The sequence below is a fragment of the Apodemus sylvaticus genome, chromosome 14, assembly GCF_947179515.1.
Source record: "Apodemus sylvaticus chromosome 14, mApoSyl1.1, whole genome shotgun sequence".
Taxonomy (NCBI): Eukaryota; Metazoa; Chordata; class Mammalia; order Rodentia; family Muridae; genus Apodemus; species Apodemus sylvaticus.
Genome location: NC_067485.1, coordinates 52,335,406 through 52,355,119, shown reverse-complemented (window position 1 = coordinate 52,355,119; position 19,714 = coordinate 52,335,406). Strand labels below are relative to the sequence as shown.

The window sequence follows — 19,714 nt, the reverse complement described above, 5'->3', positions numbered from 1 at the left end:
TCATCTAGACTTTCCAGTTTTGTTGAGTATAGGCTTTTGTAGTAGCATCTGATGATTTTTTGAATTTCCTCCATTTCTATTGTTATATATCTCCATTTTCATTTCTGATTTTGTTAATTTGGATATTGCCTCTGGGCCCTTTAGTTAGTTTGGCTAAGGGTTTAATCTATCTTGTTGATTCTCTTAAAGAACAAGCTTTTGGTTTTGTTGGTTTTTTGTATTGTTTTCTTTGTTCTTATTTGGTTGATTTTGGCCCTGAGTTTGACTATTTCCTGCCTTCTACTCCTCTTGGGTGTATTTGCTTCTTTTTGTTCTAGAGCTTTCAGGTGTGCTGTTAAGTTGCTAGTGTACGATACCTCCAGTTTCTTTACCAAGGTACTTAGTGCTATGAATTTTCCTTTTAGCACTGCTTTCATTGTGTCCCATAAGTTTTGGTACATTGTGCCTTCATTTTCATTAAATTACAGGAAGTCTTTAATTTTTTTATTTCTTCTATGACAAAGTTATCATTGAGTAGAGAGTTGTTCAGTTTGCATGTTTATGTGGGCTTTCTGTTGTGTTTGCTGTATTGAAGACCACCCTTAGGCCATGGTGATCTGATAGAATGCTTGGAATTATTTCAATCTTCTTCTTGCTTTGAAGACCATTTTCCATCCTTTTATTCTGAGATAGTGTCTGTGTTTGTCATTGAGGTGTGTTTCTTTTATGCAGCAAAATGCTGGATCTTGCTTGTGTATCCTGTCTCTTAGTTTATGTATTTTTATAGGTGAGTTGAGCCCATTAATATTGAGAGATATTAAAGACAGATGACTGTCAGTTCCTGTTATATGTGTTTTTGTAGGTGGCTTTATGTGCTTGTAGTTATCTCCAGCAATGGAGAATGTGGAGAAAGAGGAACAGTCCTTCATTGTTGGTGGGATAGCAAACTTGTACAGCCACTCTGGAAATCAATTTGGATTCCTCAGAAAATTGGAAATAGATCTACCAGAAGACCCAGAAATATCACTCTTGGAAATATACCCAAAAGATGCCCCACCATAAACAGGGGCATGTGTTTCGCTGTGTTCATAGGGGTTTTATTTGAGATAGCCAGAAGCTGGAAGCAACCCAGATGTTGCATGACAGAAGAATAGATATGGTTCATTACACTATGAAATACTACTCAGCTGAGTTTTGCAGGCAAATGAATGGAATTAGAAATGTTATCCTAAATGAGGTAACTCAGACCCAAAAGAACATGCATGACATATACTCACTAATAAGTGGATATTAGCCAAAAAAAGGACAGAATACCCAAGATATAGTCCACAGAACTTAAAAGGGTCAATAATATGAAGTACCCAAGGGAGGATTCCTCAGTCCCACTTGGCTACTTGGGAGAGATAAGAAAGCAATCACAAGGGGAGACAGAGGGAAGGACCTGGGAGAGAAAGGGAATAGGTGGGGGGATATGGAAACATGATGTGGTATTGGGTGGGGGAAAAGGACTGAAGCCCTGAGGGCCAACAGAAAGAATGGAAACAGGCAACCTCAGGGGGTAAGAGGTTGGGGGGACCCTCCAGAATGTACCAGAGACCTGCGAGGTGAGAGACTCTAGATGAAATGTCCTACAGTAGGGAGAGGGAACTTGTAAAGCCTACCTCCAGCAAAAAAGGAGGGCATAGAGTAAGGGATGGGGTTGCTATCCTAGAGTCAAAACTGATCCACAATTGTTCCTTTCTGAAAGACCTGCAGGGATGGAAATGGAAAAGAGCCAGCAACAGACTCAAATTGGGATCCAGCTCAAGAAAAGGACTCAAGGCCTGACACTATTACTGAGGCTATGGGCTGCTCACAGAAAGTAATATGTCATGACTGCCCTCTGAAAGACCCAACAAGCAGCTGAAAGAGACAGATGCAGATATTTCCACTCAACCAATGGACAAAAGTTACTGACTTCCTGTGGTTGAATTAGGGAAAAGCTGGAAGAACGTGAAGAGGAGGGTGACCCTGTAAGAGGACCAGCAGTTTCAATTAATCTGGACCCCTGAGATCTCTCAGACACTGGATCACCAACCAGGCAGTACACACCAGCTTATATGAGGCACCCAACACTTATACAGCAGAGGACTGTTGGGTCTGTGTTCAGTCAGAGAAGATGCACCTAACCCTCAAGAAACTGGGGGCCCCAGGGAATTTAGAGGTCTGGTGGAGAGTGGGTGGGGTTGGAACATTCTTGTGGAGACAAGGGGCATGGAGGAAGTATGGGATGTGGAACAGTTGGAGGTTGGACTGGCAGGTGAATAAAATCTGGAGTGTAAAAAAAATAAAAAAAATAAAAAAGTAAATAAATAAATAAAGTTTAAGAAAATCAGCAACCATTATTTCTTAATAATGTTTCTATGTAATTTCAAGCCCTCTCATGTCTCTTCCCTTTGTTTTTATTTCTTGTTTTATTACAAATGTTGCCTGTAATTAAGACAGTTTACAGAAGCTTTGCCCTCCTATAAACACTTCTCTGTTGTGGGACTTTTAAGCTCCTCTCTGGTTGAATTGGACCTTGACTTGTGCTTTGATTCATGTAGTACCACATGGTAGAAGCAGCGTGTGAATTCTGAGACAGGGTCCCTAGCACTTGTGTCTCTGTCTCTTCTCTGTCTCCAGGTCTACTAAGGGAAAAAGTCAGAAGGAAAAGCTTCCAAGCCAAGGCCATCTCAGGGCAATCATCACACAGCTAATACACAGGTGACTAATGGTGACACAGGTCACTAAATGTGACTAGGAGTCCAGCAACATCCTAAGCAACCTGCCAGCTTAATTCAGCTTACAATGTTCATTTTCAGATCTTAAGGGTAAATGCAGATGTGAGTTTTATCTACTAAAACCAAGGCTTTTATTATGTAGTAAAATATATGTGATTCTATACTAAATCCAGAAATAATCCTATTCACATTTTCTCGGCCACTTTCTAATAACTTGAATGCTGTACCATGTGTCTTTCAGAAGACTGAACAAAGAGATTACTTACAAAAAACCCATCCAGGATTGTTAGTTTATCTGATAGAAAAAGCAGAATGGACGCAATTTATATTATTGATTAATATATATGTGTACATTTAAGAAGAAAGGAGTGAGTAGGTAGTGGGATGGCCAACTGAAAGATGTCTTCAAGTTATGGCATGGCCATTATATATTTAAATTTACTGCAGCTGTCCTTGTCTACAACAGACTTACTAGAGATTGGGCCCATCCACAGGTCATCATATGTGGTGCAGGATCCCACTGGAGAAGGGGGTTTCACTTCATTTTCTTTACTTATGAATCCACTGATAACTTGTTCTTACTCTAGGAAGCATCCTCTCGCCTACCATTAGACAGGAAACTCAGTGGACTACATACATACAGATTATATGAAAATAGGATGGGGATTTACTGCAAAGAAGAGTTCTTTCTGGTGTGTGTGTGTGTGTGTGTGTGTGTGTGTGTGTGAGAGAGAGAGAGAGAGAGAGAGAGAGAGAGAGAGAGAGAGAGAGAGAAAGAGAGTCAGGAAATTTAAATGAATAAAATTCATTGTGTAACAGGCATAGCCTAAGGCTAACAAAGCGGGGGTCCAGGCCCCAAAAGGCACAGGACTGACCCCAAGAACTGGGCGGCTTGGTGGGCCATCTGTGAGTCAACCCGCCCAGGTGATTGTTAGCAAAGCAGACTCTCCCGGCGCTTTCAGGGAGCCAGCATCAAACTAAATGGAGAGAAACTTGAAGCAATCCCACTGAAATCAGGGACCAGACAAGGCTGCCCCCTTTCTCCCTATCTTTTCAATATTGTACTTGAGGTACTAGCTCGGGCAATTCGACAACATAAGGAGGTCAAAGGGATACAAATTGGAAAGGAAGAAGTCAAACTATCATTATTTGCAGACGACATGATCGTCTACCTAAGTGACCCAAAGAACTCCACTAGAGAGCTCCTACAGCTGATAAACAACTTCAGCAAAGTGGCAGGTTATAAAGTCAACTCAAGCAAATCAGTGGCCTTCCTATACTCAAAGGATAAGCAGGTTGAGAAAGAAATTAGGGAAATGACCCCCTTCACAATAGCCACAAACAGTATAAAGTATCTTGGGGTGACTCTTACCAAACATGTGAAAGATCTGTATGACAAGAACTTCAAGACTCTGAAGAAGGAAATGGAAGAAGACCTCAAAAAATGGGAAAACCTCCCATGCTCATGGATCGGTAGAATCAATATAGTTAAAATGGCCATTTTGCCTAAAGCACTATACAGATTCAATGCAATACCCATCAAAATCCCAACTCAATTCTTCACAGAGTTAGAAAGAGCAATTATCAAATTCATCTGGAACAACAAAAAACCCAGGATAGCTAAAACTATTCTCAGCAACAAAAGGAAATCTGGGGGAATCAGTATCCCTGACCTCAAGCAATACTACAGAGCAATAGTGTTAAAAACTGCATGGTATTGGTACAGTGACAGGCAGGAGGATCAATGGAACAGGATTGAAGATCCAGAAATGAACCCACACACCTATGGCCACTTGATCCTCGACAAAGAGGCTGAAAACATCCAATGGAAAAAAGATAGCCTTTTCAACAAATGGTGCTGGTTCAACTGGAGGTCAGCATGCAGAAGAATGCGAATTGATCCATCCTTGTCTCCTTGTACTAAGCTCAAATCCAAATGGATCAAGGACCTCCACATAAAGCCAGACACTCTGAAGCTAATAGAAAAAAAACTGGGGAAGACCCTTGAGGACATCGGTACAGGGAGAAAGTTTCTGAACAGAACACCAATAGCGTATGCTCTAAGAGCAAGAATTGACAAATGGGACCTCATAAAATTACAAAGTTTCTGTAAGGCAAAGGACACCATCAAGAGGACAAATCGGCAACCAACAAATTGGGAAAAGATCTTCACCAATCCTACATCAGATAGAGGGCTAATATCCAATATATATAAAGAACTCAAGAAGTTAGACTCCAGAAAACCAAACAACCCTATTAAAAAATGGGGTACAGAGTTAAACAAAGAATTCTCACCTGAAGAACTTCGGATGGCGGAGAAGCATCTTAAAAAATGCTCAACTTCATTAGTCATTAGGGAAATGCAAATCAAAACAACCCTGAGATTTCATCTTACACCAGTCAGAATGGCTAAGATTAAAAATTCAGGAGACAGCAGGTGTTGGAGAGAGTGTGGAGAAAGAGGAACACTCCTCCACTGCTGGTGGGGTTGCAAATTGGTACAACCACTCTGGAAATCAGTCTGGCGGTTCCTCCGAAAACTGGGCACCTTACTTCCAGAAGATCCTGCTATACCACTCCTGGGCATATACCCAGAAGACTCCCCACCATGTAATAAGGATACATGTTCTACTATGTTCATAGCAGCCCTATTTGTAATTGCCAGATGCTGGAAAGAACACAGGTATCCCTCAACAGAAGAGTGGATGCAAAAAATGTGGTACATCTACACAATGGAGTACTATTCAGCCATTAGAAACAATGAATTCATGAAATTCTTAGGCAAATGGATGGAGCTAGAGAATATCATACTAAGTGAGGTAACCCAGACTCAAAAGGTGAATCATGGTATGCACTCACTAATAAGTGGATATTAACCTAGAAAACTGGAATACCCAAAACATAATCCACACATCAAATGAGGTACAAGAAGAAAGGAGGAGTGGCCCCTGGTTCTGGAAAGACTCAGTGAAACAGTATTCAGCAAAACCAGAACGGGGAAGTGGGAAGGGGTGGGTGGGAGGACAGGGGAAGAGAAGGGGACTTGTGGGACTTTCGGGGAGTGGGGGGGCTAGAAGAGGGGAAATCATTTGAAATGTAAATAAATTATATCGAATAATAATAAAAAAAAGAATTAAAATCTCAGGAAAATAAGGCTTGGCACGTATGTGTCAAATATGTTCTTGGGCTTTGTAAACAAGAATCTCACCAGAAACCTCTTTGTGTCCAGGTTCCTCTTTGGTTAAATTGAATTTTATCTGAAATGCCCCAGACTCACTTGAAATGGATTGTGAACATTTGACATGTTTTATGTATAAGTGATAAATTCTTAGGACACCAACAGATAAACATTACTTAACTACACAGGAATCTATGTCTTTGAAGATTCCCAATGCGATTCCTTATTCAGGCTTCTAACTTCCCCATCTTGTTATTCCATAGTTTGCTGCTCTCTTATCTACAGGCGATGTGGCTATCTCATGAGGCAGGGTAAGAACTTGCACACTTCTGTCACAGACATTAAATGTCACCTCTAGTGCTCTGAGTCCCCTGCTCCAATACCTAAGCTTGATTGGGAAGATTCTGCTTCCGAGTCACTGCCACCACCTCCTCCTCCTCCATCTGGTATTTGCTCATAGCTTTGATTGCCAGAATCTTCGTCAGACCTCTCTGTTGCAATGGTTCTTTGGATGTTTTGATACCTGTACATTAGAAAATAAAGAGATCATAACCAATTTCTATTTGGTAATGCTTTAAATAGGCACTTGGAAAAAAATTGCAAAATATTGTCTTGGAATCAGAAGTTTCTACAATTCCAGTAAGACCACCAGAACAATTAATAAGACAACTATAAGACACATATCTCCACAGTGTTTGACTAGGTAGCTGGACAAATCTATTTCTTAAGACTTGCAGACTGTAAACTAGAGGGTGGTAGATAGAGGAGGGGAGATGTGGGCTAGATCTGGAAATGAAGTTTTGAAATCCCATAAGCCTGATGGGGAGGGATGTTTCAGTAGAGGTGGAGAAAAGAGCACAAGTAGCCAAGTCTCCAAGTCTTAACTCAAAATCAGGTGGGGAGGGAACTTAGTTCTGTTCAGGTTCATTCTTCTGCAGCCAGGCCTCTGAAAAAGGCAGGGCCCTAGTTTTCCCCCCGACCTTACAAAGCAAAGTTTTCCCACTCTAGTCTCCAAAACTGCAAAATTCTAAGCCTTTATTAGGAAAAATAAAGAGAACCTGTTAAATTACATTAACTAAAACAAATTGAAACCTGTGATTCTAAGAAGCTGTCCGGCTACAGTTTGTTACATCAAGGTTTGAGATCCACTGGTCTAAAGGCTGTATGTTTATTTTGTTACTCATCATTCACTTCTGAGAACTTGTCAGAAGACATGTTTGCCAGCATCAGTTGATGGGGGCGTTTCTTCAGAGGGCTGTTTATAACAAAGTGTGGAATCCACTCAGTGATAGGAGCATTACATGCTTATGTGGAAGTTATGGGAAAGTGAAAGACAGCCCATTGTGATCCTACTGGAACACAAGAAATGCAGCCAGGGCAAGAGACTACAACCACCAGTGAGAAGCTGCCTGGATCTCTGACTTTAATTAGGGCAGAGCATTGCCAAAGACTGCAGACATTGTTATCAGACAATTGCCTAATATATTGGAGATCATGATTTGCTCAAATGGCTAAACAATCTTTTTAGAGCCACATGCTCTCCAGCTCTCCTCTTATAATGTCAAATCAAAGTGCTCTCCCTTTAGAGGACTAATAGCACATGAGAGAGCTTTGAGGTGCTCAGAAGGCCAGAGGAAGCCCAGATCACAGATGTTACAGACTCAGAAAGTCTTTAAAAGCCATCGCGTTTCCATTTCATCAGGAATTTCCTATTGATATCTTCCTGTACTTGTTATGTTTGAAACTAAAAGTCCGGAAGTACAGTGCCTGAGAGAGGAGGGTGAGCTCCATGGGGATGGATGTACAATGGAGCTGAGACAAGGACCAAGTCTACCATGAGCTATGAGGCAAGTTTTCTTTAAAACTTGTGGAAGCTATCCTTATAATGTTAACTATTTTGAGTTCTGTATTTTTGGAAACATCTCATGATGGACATGAACTACTCTTCCAAAATGCTTACATGGGGTTCTTCACATCCTTGGTAATGCCTTGAGAGATGGGGCCAAAATTAAAGAATTTCTGATTTCTGGTTTGTACCAGTAAGACAGGTAGAGGAACCCTATCTTTAATTGTCATTCAAGCTTAATGTGCTCTCTGTCACTAACTTACAAACCCAGCCTTCAAAATACTGGGAAAAGCTTGCTTAACCTAATTATTTTTGTTCAGTTTCCTTCTAGTGAGCAGGAAATCAGAAGAGGGATGTCTTTATATCCTTATCAGGCTTACAGGATCTCATTCTGAACCAATTACCAACCTTCTGTTAAGTTGCTCCATTTGGTGGACAGACCCAGATCTGATCATTCCTTCTGGGGTAGGGGCCATTGTTGGTCTCTGCCAGGTGGTTGTGCGATTTACGTGGTCCACATAAAAGACCCGCCCATGGCTGTCAATTCGAGCTTCCCAGTCTAATATTTAATAATAGGACAAGAAAAGTCAAGAACAGACTACTAACCATGCGTACATATTCTACTTCCAGGTCTTCTGAAATAGTGACTCATTTTGAAGATTCTCTCATCTCTCCCACCCTTGCCCTCTATCACTTGCTATGACTGCTGGATAGGAATGAGAGTTAGCTTTCTAGAAAGGATCTAACATATTCAGACTCTCTACTTTGCCATGATAATTGTGGTTCCTTGACAGGGACGTATGCTTAAATTTATTAGTGTCTAAAGGAAAGTTGCTTACTGCCTTAAAAATATTGCTGGTTATTCAAGAAATGGGTGCAGAAGATTCGGTAAACCATGCAGTAAGCATTATTGTTGTGATGCCTGAGAATCAGTTCTTCATTCAGGCAAATAGAAGGTGGCTAGGGGCAGTCACAATAGATCTTGTGTTTAGCTAAGTTCTGAAATGTCACACCTGCAACTTTGGAAAGTCTCTTTCTAATGATTTATTTAATTTTCTTTTATGTGCACTGGTGTGTGGGTGTCGGATCTCTTGGAACTGGAGTGGCAGACAGTTGTGAGCTGCCATGTGGGTTCAGGGAATTGAACCTAGGTCTTTTGGAAGAGCAGACAGTGCTCTTAACCCACTGAACCATCTCTCCAGTCCCAAAAGCTTCTTTCAAAACTGAGCAGGCTCAAGCAATTGCATTTCCCTTTAAGAGGGTGGATGGAAGAATTGATAACTATAGTTTCAAAATATCCATTTGATAAAGGTAGAGTCACAATTACTGAATACAACAAACAAGCTGGAGGGAAGAGAGGAAGTAAGTTAGTGATGAAATTATATTTTAATTAAAACTATATTTAAAAATGCCTAAAAGTTAAAAAGATAAAATCTTTTAAATTATCTTTTTTTATTTTTGAGATTATAATTACATATTTCCCTCATTCCCTTCCTTCTCCCAAACTCTCCCATATACCTCATCTTTGTCTTTTTCAAATTTATGACCTCTTTTATCATTACCTGTTGTTACATACATATATGCACATGTATATATATATATATATATGATAGATATATAACACAATGCATGTAACATTGTTGCTAAGTAACCATCACATAGAGTAGAGGGACTCAAGGCATAGGTATAGATAATTAGAGGATATACATGTAAGTTGAAGTGAGTTGAAATCCATGAATAAACCCCCTTGAAACTGATAGTTAAATGTGATTTATATGTATCTGAACTGGGTATATAAGAGCAATGATATACAAAAATGAGCAAACCCTCTGTAGTCCACATATAAAAATGTGGTAGAGATAATACCAATATGGTATCATGCTGAAAATGCTAAAGATATACTAAATACAATTTCAAGAGGAGGAAAACTATTTGGTTTAAGTGAGAGAAGACAGAGAGGTTCTCCCAGTGCCTGACAAATACAGAAGTGGGTGCTCATAGCCAACCTATGGACTGAGCATAGGGTCCACAATGGAGGAGCTAGAGAAAGGACCCAAGGAGCTGAAGGGGTTTGTAGTTCAATGGGAGAAACAACAATATGAACTAACCCATACCCCTAGAGCTCCCAGGGACTAAACCTCCAACCAAAGAGTGCATACAGAGGGACCCATGGCTCCAGCTGTATATGTAGCAGAGGATGGCCTTATTGGACTTCAATGAGAGGAGAGACCCTTGATCCTGCGAAGGCTCAATGCCCCAGTGTAGGGGAATGCTAGGACAGGGAAGCAGGAGCGGGTGGTTGGTGAGCATGGGGAGGGGAATGGGATAGGGAGTTTTTGGAGGGGCAACAAGGAAAGGGGATAACATTTGAAATGTAAATAAAGAATATATCTAATAATTTTTTTTTGAGAGACAAAAAAAGAAAACTCATGAGTTAGGTAATGATATAGTGACTCTCAAGTTTTAAATGGAAGATAAATTTGGCATCTTTATGGTTTCATATGTATATGACATATCTGTTTGAAAACATAATGTCATATGTCTAACCTAGAGAGTTGTCAATGATCAATGAAAGTCCAAAAACCAGAAAATCTAAAAGTTAATGTATATGAGAGATGCAAGGAAAAATCCAACAAAGAGTAAGAATTAACTTTTAAATAACACTGTGTTATTCAATTTAAGTGAGAAAACTCCACTTACACTTTCTATAAACTAGGAGATACATCAAGTTCTAAGGACACAGATCCTGACTCTATAGGAAATTGAGAATTTAGCCATTGACTTCTCAATTAGCCTTGCAAATTATCCAAGGTGTTGGGGGAGACTGGAGAATGGAACATTGGTAACACATTCTTAGCAAGTTTCAAATCTCTAAATCACTCTTGGAAAGCATCTTAGGGTCATCCAGACCCTAAGCTCTTTAATTAATACATTACGTATCTGAAATACAGTGTTAATTTTATATTCTTATAATTATTTATTAAATAACTAGCTGAATTTGAGTATATTTTCTGGGTTGTTTTGTAAAGAATTTATTTCCACATGTCTTATAAACAAAGAAAAACATCTGAATGGATCTTTAGGCCTCAGTCAGCATTATAAGAAGGATTAACCACTGTGAACCTAGGAATTTACTTAGACCCCTGAAAACAGTATCTATTCTATCCTCAGGCAGCTTACAGTAGTGTGTAAGTCAGATTGAATTGTTTAGGATAAAATGATTTATTGAATAGCAAATTATGTTTTAACAAGAACTGAAACATGTATTGTCTTTATGGTTAGATTGTGTATTTAAGTATTTTAATCAGTGCAACATCCTATATGTAGACTTTTTGAACTTTACAAACATTTATCTAGTTGCCTTCATCCCATTACTAGCTGATAATATCTCTACTATAATATGATAAGGTTAAGCGTCAGGCTATTGCTGCCCAAATTCCCTCTATAAAAGTTTTTTCTATCAGTCCAGGCTAGAACTGAGTCATTATTAATTCTTATTTTGCCCCCTCATGACCATATGTTATCAAATATGTTATCAAACTTGTCTTCAAAATATATGTTCAGATATGAGCGTTCCTTAACAAGTCCCCTGATGCCACCCTTATCCAAATCATTAATGGTTTTCATTGTGGCCACTGCAATAACTTTATGCTGTATCTCATAGACTTCTAGTTTTCCTCTGCAGTTTATTTGCTGTACAACAACCAGGGGAAACCTTTCAAAACACATGTCAGAAATATCACTTCCCTGTTCAAAATGCTGTGGTGTATCTTCATTCAGAATAAAAGGCAAGGCTCTCTGGCAGTTTTCAACCTGTGGGTCTCTACAAACTTATATCTCCCAAATATTTACATTATGATTCTTAACAGTAACAAAATAAATTAGGAAGTAGCAACAAAAACAATTTTATGATTTAGGGTCACCACACTATGAGGCACTGTTTTAAAGGGTCACAGCTTTAGGATGGTTGAGGACAATTGCAACAGTCTACAGAGCCCCAGGTGGTTGGTTTGTACTGTTTCCCTCTTGATCATAATTATTATCAGCCATGTTCTCTCTACCTCAGATGCACTGGTTTTACTCTTCAAGCTCGCCATCATGTCTCCATTAGAGGATGGCAGCTGCTACAGCTGTTCTCTTTGCCTGTAAAGCTTTCTCTCAGCATTTGTATGTGTAACTCCCCTGTCTCATTCATTATTGTCCTCTTAGGGAAGCTTGCTTAGAATTCTAGTTCTAACTCTGCAAACCAGTGTCTACTACATATGAAGAGGCTCCTTCATCTCCTTTTGTTTTCTCATTGCATATATCACTAGGATCCTATTTTCCATTTTATTGCTTATTATACATTTACCAGACTAGCATAAAGATGTTCCATGAGGGTTGTAGTCATTGTTCATTTTGGTTTGCTAAAACAGCACCAACTACAAAATACACAGCAAAAACTTGATGATGACTGACTACCAGCACTAAAGTCACCGTGTCCTATTTGAGATCTCTTAACAAAATCTGTTGTCAGAATTAATTAGCAAATTTCTAATGTTTTCTTTAATATATGGATAGAAAATTAAGACCTATTTTGAGTCTTTTTTCATTGTTGACTGTGGTTTTTACTTGGTATTTATTTTGAAATAGTTTTTTACATTAAATTATTTATAATGCCTCTATTTATAACTGCCTAGTGCAAACTCTTGCAAAAAATGTGAATTTACATGTATAATAATCTGTCCAAAATTAAAGATTATCTTTGTGTAGACAAATCTTGAAGTCAAGCAGAGGAGTTCCAGTATTTATAAGTACTCATTGTGTTAAATGAGTTTTCAACACTCAACTTAATTTCCTTCTCCTAAACATTTTAGATAGATTGATACAGGTTAAGCCTGAATGGCACATGTGGGCTGTCTTAGTCAAAACTTAGTATTCAGCAGAAGAGGACATTAAAGATTTTATTCCCACAAGTAATGAAACAATACTTTAGAGATTAAATGAATATCCTAAGTTCAAATGACTAAAGAATTGTTAATTATTTAGAAGAGTTATTAGGGTAAAGTGATACTGAATTCTAACCTAAAAATGATAATTTTCCTGGAAACACCAATGAAGTATAGGAGGCATTTGGAATTTTTAATTCTTTGATGCAAGTTATAGTTAGGAAAGCATAATTTCTTAAAACACTGTGGGTTAAAGTGTTTTATTCTATGGAGACACTTGTGAATAATGGATACACTGGAGACAAATAGAGTTCTATTTCCAACTGAAAATTTTAAAATAGTGAACTTAGGACTGAAAGGCCACAAACAAAGACTAGTGATGCTTTGTAAAGAAATGTTATGTATTTTTTGCCTCTCCTTCAGAAACCTAGATATATTAACAGTTGGTTATCACTTCAATACTATACAATGAAACAGCTTGTTTAAAAAAAGCAGTTTTATACTAAGTATATATTAATATTTAGTAAAACTGCCAATTTATGGAACTTGGAAAGAATTTTGGATGTTTGCATATGAATTCACACTGACCTGTTCAGACTGGATGGAAAGTATTAAGCCATAGATTTGAAAACTAAAGCTTACTTGGTGGAAGAGGCTCATCGATTGTTGGGTAGTGATGATGTTCGGGCCTCAAGGAAGGAAGTTGGCTTATTGGCTGGGAATTATGTAGCATAGGACATTCACCTATGAACAAGATAGTCAAGACATTCATATGCATTGCTATGGCAATGTTATAAAAACATGACTGTAAAACAAAGATCACCATAAGAAACAACAAATAAAATGGGATATCTAGTTTTTGTGTCAGTTTACTATAACCATGTCATTTATGACACAAATTATTAAGGAAAAGGAAGAGGAGGAAGAAGAAAAGCAGAAGAAAAGAAGGAAAAGGAAGAGGAGGAAGAAGAAAAGCAGAAAAGAGGGGAAGAAAGAAGAAAAAGAGGAAAATAGAGGTAAAAGGAGAAGGAAAAGGAAAAATCCAAATATGTTTTGACTCTTGATCTATTCCACATACACTAATCAATACATGTGATCAGAGTCTGATTCTCTAGCTACTTGAATTGTCTTGGTTAGAAGATGACATCAGGAAGGAACACTAGGGAAAAACTTAATGAGACTTGTTTTATTCCAGGGAAGGAGACATGCTTGCTTGGAGGGAGTGAAGTACATATAAGGTCTCACAAAAGCTTTGTTGGATTACGGAAAATACACCTGATCATAGGTATATGAGAGTTTCATAATTAAAACAACAGAAGACTATCAAAAGACCATTAGAGGGGAATGAAGCTCTCATATAGTGCGTTTCCAAGGTGGATCAAGGAACTGGTGGTCCAAGAATGTAAATTCCTATAAAGGGACATTAGACAATAAGATGGGGAATCAAACATGTCATGGGAAATCATGGTTAGTCCAGATTGTATGGAGGAGGAGTCAGAAAAGCCAAATTGTGCTCTGGAAAGAGGAACGGATAATAGACAAAGGCTGTAGATAAAAGGCAGGAAGAATGATACAAGAAAGTTTGAAACAGAGAAGTAGGATAGACAAAAGAAAACCAGAGAGATAAAGATAAATTATAGAAATAAATGTATCTATAGATTTCATGACTCATTATTATGTACATTGCTTCTACTGCTGTTAGAACAGACTTATTATCAAGTAAACAAAATTCTGGAACAGCATTTCTGTTACATAATCTACTGAGGTGTGTACACCTTGTAATTATTGACCTTGTAAACTACAGTAAATAATTCTCTCAATCTCTGGAGACTCTGAAGGGCTCAGAACACAGCCCCCATCTACCTCTGTACTGCTTTCCTCCTGCCTCAGACCATGCTCACACCCTACTAATGAGAGGACAAAAGACATCATTTTCTTTTTCTTCCAGGACTCTTGCCATGTATTCTATCAACCTTTGGGTCAAAATGGAGAGAAAGTAAAAAGTAATGGTCAAGATCTTTGAAGGCTCTCAAATAGTGAACATTTCCCAGAACATCCACGCCTGGAAACAATTTCTTCCAACTATCGTTCTATAGACACAGCAGAAAATAAAATATTAGGTGGGCTTAGTTTAGTACTTTAATTCCAAGAGATGACTGACAACTAAAAATAAAGATGTGCGTAGAACAGAAGGACCTTCTTAATATTAAAAATACATTTTTTTCCTGGACAGTCCCACTGTTACTAAAATGCTTCAGGTTTTCTGAAGGCACCAATAGAAATCAAGGAAGCTACTCCTCATGTAAGCATAGAACTCAATGTTGACAAGTGGCTGTTTCAAATACAGGCTTTGTGGGTAAGTGGCTTTGGCAGTCACATTTATTTTCATAACTGTTTAGGGTTAAAAACCTCAAAAAGGAAACGATTGCATAGCTATTACATCACCAGCTGCTGTACTTTATAGTTTGTTTCTTAAAAAAAAACCAACCTCATATAGTTAAACTTTATGTAATTTAACTCAGTCAAACATGTTAATTGTTCCTCCAAGTCCATTGTAATTGTAGAAATGCAATACTGTTGCTTGGTGGAAGCGCACCTCACCTACTTGTGAGCCCCAAGACACTTCAAGGATGTGACAGACACTCAATGGCAGCTGACTGGATAAAACATGAAGGCAATGCTGTTCTATACTAGGGCCCAGCTCCACATAATCACCTTTGCATCAAATGAAGTGTTCAGAATATTCAAGAAGGGATAATATTTCTCAACTAAAAATAAGAGAGTCTTTAAATTTATTTTATTATAGCCAACATGGCCAAACTGTAGGAAAGACAAGCATGAAAGAGACTTCCTGTAAAGTCTGTGACTGCAAACACTATTGACTGGTTAGAATTTCAGTGATGCAGGAAGGACAGGATATTTCAAGTTCCAAGCTGAATTACAATTCACATAAGGGTATTTATTATTCACCTATTAAACAACCATCCCTTACCCTCACTTTACCCCAGACTTAATATCCTGCCACTAGTAGACAAAGCTGGCCCAACGTCCAGACAGATGAAAGAACAAAACACTTTTAGAAAGGATAGACTTGATAATACTCTAGTTTTTCACCAACTAAGGGGCTAAGAGCATCATCACATGGCAGCTGAGGACTGTAGCTGAGGTTTCTCCACTGGGCTGTAGCAGCCTACTCACTGTGTCCACCAATGATTTTTTTTTTAAAGCATCATTATTTATGACTATTTTTATTCTGTTTCTAAAGAAACTTCAGGAAAATGCTTTGGAACCTAGATTTTAAGGTAATCTAAATCTGTGTTTGTAGGTTCCTAGGTCATATTTGGCTCCAGAATAAATCAATTCTTACTCCCTTCTAATTGAAACCTCCATATTTGTATCAACATAAACTACCAGGATACTACTATCTGAAGCAAAGTGGTTAGAATTTAATTGTGTGACAATTTCTTTGGCTAACAGGGTGAGGCAAGATTCAAAGGGTGGCTTCTTTCATGTAACTTAAACAGTTAGCTTTCTTGCTCATCTCATTAGGAGAGAGGCAGAGCGCATCCCTGTTAATTCTCATTTAACTCTTCCATTTGTTCCTTGAGATCAATGCAACAATTATACCCACTTCGGTCACAAGGAAGGTCTTTTGTGAGGAAGCGGCATGGTCGACTTATATACCTCCAGGGCTTAGCTCATGACCACATGACTCTACTCCTTTCATTTGTCTGCAAGTTTGTTTTTTGATACGTGCTTTAAACTGAGATTTAAGTAAAAGTTTCATAGAAGGAAAAGAAACAGAATGTTGACAGGAAATACTAGTTTAATAGGTGTCAGTTTGGATTTATATGGAAGGAGTAATTGAGTCTAAAACTGAAGATGGCTGCCTTTGGATTAGCATCTTATTTGAAAAATGAGAAGAGAATTTATCCATTTATATGCATAATTGTATGCATTGTAACTAGACTGGTAGAAATAAAGATATTCCAGAGAGATGCTTTTGTCTCTCAATATGACTATTGAAACAATGGACTGAAGAAATTTGAATTTTCCCAGGAATCTCATGTTTGGAGAAGGAAAAGGCTGAGGTCTGTTGCCAGTCAGAAATAGAGATTTCTGGGAGATTTCAAATAATTCTCCCAACTAGTCAGACAATCCTTTAGAGAAAGCCAGCAGGCATGATGATGAGGGGGTGATGGTGGGTGGGTAGGTGGGCGACCTGGACAATGATGGTGGGCAGAACTAACCCTTAGCCTGAACTACTCAGGCTTTATGTCAATTTCCCCAACATGAACTCAAGAGTGTACCACTGAACGTTTTAGTTCTCTTCTGCAATGTGACAAGCTCTTGTTTTTGCTTTTTCTGATTTGTGTGTCTTTAGTTAGTGGAACCTTGCTTGTTAGGGACTCTGGTTGATTATGCTATTTTTCCGTTCCATTAGCTAAAATAGTCCAAATGAACAGAACCATTATAACAGGAACTGTACTGGTAGAAAAAAAGAAAAAGATATGTAGTCTACCCATTTATAGAGTGCCTTGCCATGGTCACTAATGCCAGTGTGTCTAGAAAAACTGTAGGACTGGTCCCCAGAACTCTGAGAGTGTGCAGGGGACAGAGAATCCATGTTCTTCAACTAATATTCATATCTATCACTGATCTTTAATGTGTTTTTAGAAGGCAAAATTTTTGCTATCTAATGCTCATGATCATTTGATGTTTATATTATTTGATAGTACTTGTTTAACTGTGGGGTTTCTGTCAAGACCTGAAAGTTAACTTATGTCAACTATTTCTGGCCATTAGTCAAAAGCACACATATAAGTAGGTAGCTGCTTACACCCTACTGGATATATTTCTTGGTGTGAATTTGAGACATGTGCCAGAAATTCACACACCTAGACAAATGCTTGAATGCCTACATACACTGTCCAGGGCACCCGTTTTGGGACTAGTACCTCCACCAACCATAAGGGGAGACTTATAGACCACCACCTATAATTGTGGTGATTCTATTATCACTGCTCTAGTTTGCAGTCTAACCTTCTTTCCTATTGCTAGGGCCTGCCATGGGGGACTCCAGACCTTCAGTAGTTCTTGCTGCATTCCCACCAGGGGCAGCCAGTTCATCCTGCCAAGGCCCAGCCCCATTTGTAGACTCGGGATCTAGTTCAGGGCTTTGCACCGAGTCAGGTACCGACTCGAATGCACTGTTTTCCTCCTCCTCATCCTCTTGTGAAGAAAAGACTGTGCTCTCAGAGATCTTGGCGCTGTCCACAGAGGAGAAGCGTGTATGGCTGGCAAACCGATTGTTGCCATTGTAGCAGGAGCTGCTGTAACAGGAGCTGCTGTAACAGGAGCTGCTGTAACAAGAAGTGCTATAGCACGAGGGGCTGCAGCAAGAGGCATCACAGCAACTGTGGTCTGCTCCCTGCTGGGGGCTGGAGTCACTCTCACTCCCAGTGCTGGGGTGAGCTTCGCCATCTTGGCCAGCGCCAATGCCTTTGGATAAACTGGAGAAATGTCCCTGAGAGCAGTCAGCGGGTGCCATGCATAGAGTAGCCCCATCGTTCTCGCTATCTTCCATGGACTGTGGGTCAGCAGCTATTGTGTCCACTTCGCTGAGCCCATCTTTTTCAGAGGACTCCTTGAGGGTGGATTCCTCCTCCAAGCCATCTTCCTCCTCTGTGGTGCTTCCTCTCTGCGCTGAGGGCATGCTGTGCAGCAGGGTGTGGATGCGGATGTAATGGGTTCTTGGGGTCTCGGCGTCTCCACAGGCAGATGCAATCACTGTCTCAAGCTCAGATACAGGTAGGGAACATGGTCTGCTTTTTTTTCTCACAGAGACCCTCAGCTCCAGTCCAGGCTCTCCTTGTTCCAGGGTAGAAACAACCTCTTCTTCTTCCTCCTCCTCCTCCTCTTTCCCCTTCTCCTGCATCTCTTCCTCTCTGGCTCCATTTTCTGGTACTGTTTCATCTTCTACCTTGTTGATTAGACCTGGACTCTCTTCTGGCAACAGCGAGGGTGGCCAATCCTTATCCAGGGGAAGTTCCTCTGCCACTTCTTCTGCACTCAGACTGGGCTGCGTGTCCTGTTGCTCTGGGTCCTGAAGCTCGCCAGGCTCTTCGAGTCCTTCAGAGAACTTGCTACCATCTCTGGCCTCCATAGCACCTGCAGCTTCCTCAATTGGCCCAGCATGCTCCTGGTTTTGGTTTTCTGAGCTGTTGACTCCATTCCTTTTACTTGGTGACTCTGGCTTCAAGTCCTTGGAGAATCCTGCAGCCTCACCAGAAGGCTCCCCATTGCCGTTTTCCACTACACTATTCAAGATGCTGTCCTGCATTTCTGCTGACTCAGGCTCAGCGCTCAGAGAGATCTCTTCATCATCTGTGGACAAGAAGAAAACTATGTCATCCTTTTCAGAAGGGCAAGGGGAGCTGGTGTTCTGTATAGGCACATGTAAAACATGGTAAAGGATCTCTAATATAGGATACTGGATATGAGTGGATGAGTGTTTTTCAATCGTTTCTGAAAAATTCTATATAATGAGTGTTATTTATGTTAATATCTTTATTATTTATTTTAAATAAATAATTAATATTTATTATTATGAAATTTTAGAAGGGCTACTATTTTAAAGTTCTCTTTTAAGGGACTGCTAAGAAAAAAAGTTAATATCTCAAACCTAGCTTTACCCTATCTCAGAGATCAACAATGTTTGTTATATACAGTGACTTTCAGAGATGAGGGCAGCAGTACTATTTATAATTCCTTAACACCCATAAGCAAGTTAATTTTCCGTGCTCAAAACATTTCTCATGGAGCATCCTGCAAGATGTGGAATGGCTAAGCCAGAGTATTTAGCTGCAACAAAGAAACAAGGTATTGGGTTATATTGATAATCATCCACAGTATCGAATAGTCAGAAAACAAGGTTTCCAGCCACATTACCTTTCAAGGAGATATGTTTAACTCTGTTAACATTTAACAGGTAACACTGTTTAACTATACTTTTCTTGGC

General features: G+C 39.3%; 1 protein-coding gene across 1 annotated transcript in view; it reads right to left on the bottom strand.

The window, feature by feature from the left end:
• Hecw1 (HECT, C2 and WW domain containing E3 ubiquitin protein ligase 1) overlaps positions 1–19,714 on the bottom strand; it is a 173,439-nt gene that overhangs the window by 83,386 nt on the left and 70,339 nt on the right. Inside the window, exons 8-11 of the mRNA XM_052156837.1 lie at positions 17,737–19,080; positions 13,336–13,437; positions 8,174–8,324; positions 6,303–6,442 (exon numbers count right to left, since the gene is read on the bottom strand). Coding sequence (XP_052012797.1) covers positions 6,303–6,442; positions 8,174–8,324; positions 13,336–13,437; positions 17,737–19,080 — 1,737 coding nt within the window. The remainder of the gene's footprint in view (positions 1–6,302; positions 6,443–8,173; positions 8,325–13,335; positions 13,438–17,736; positions 19,081–19,714) is intronic.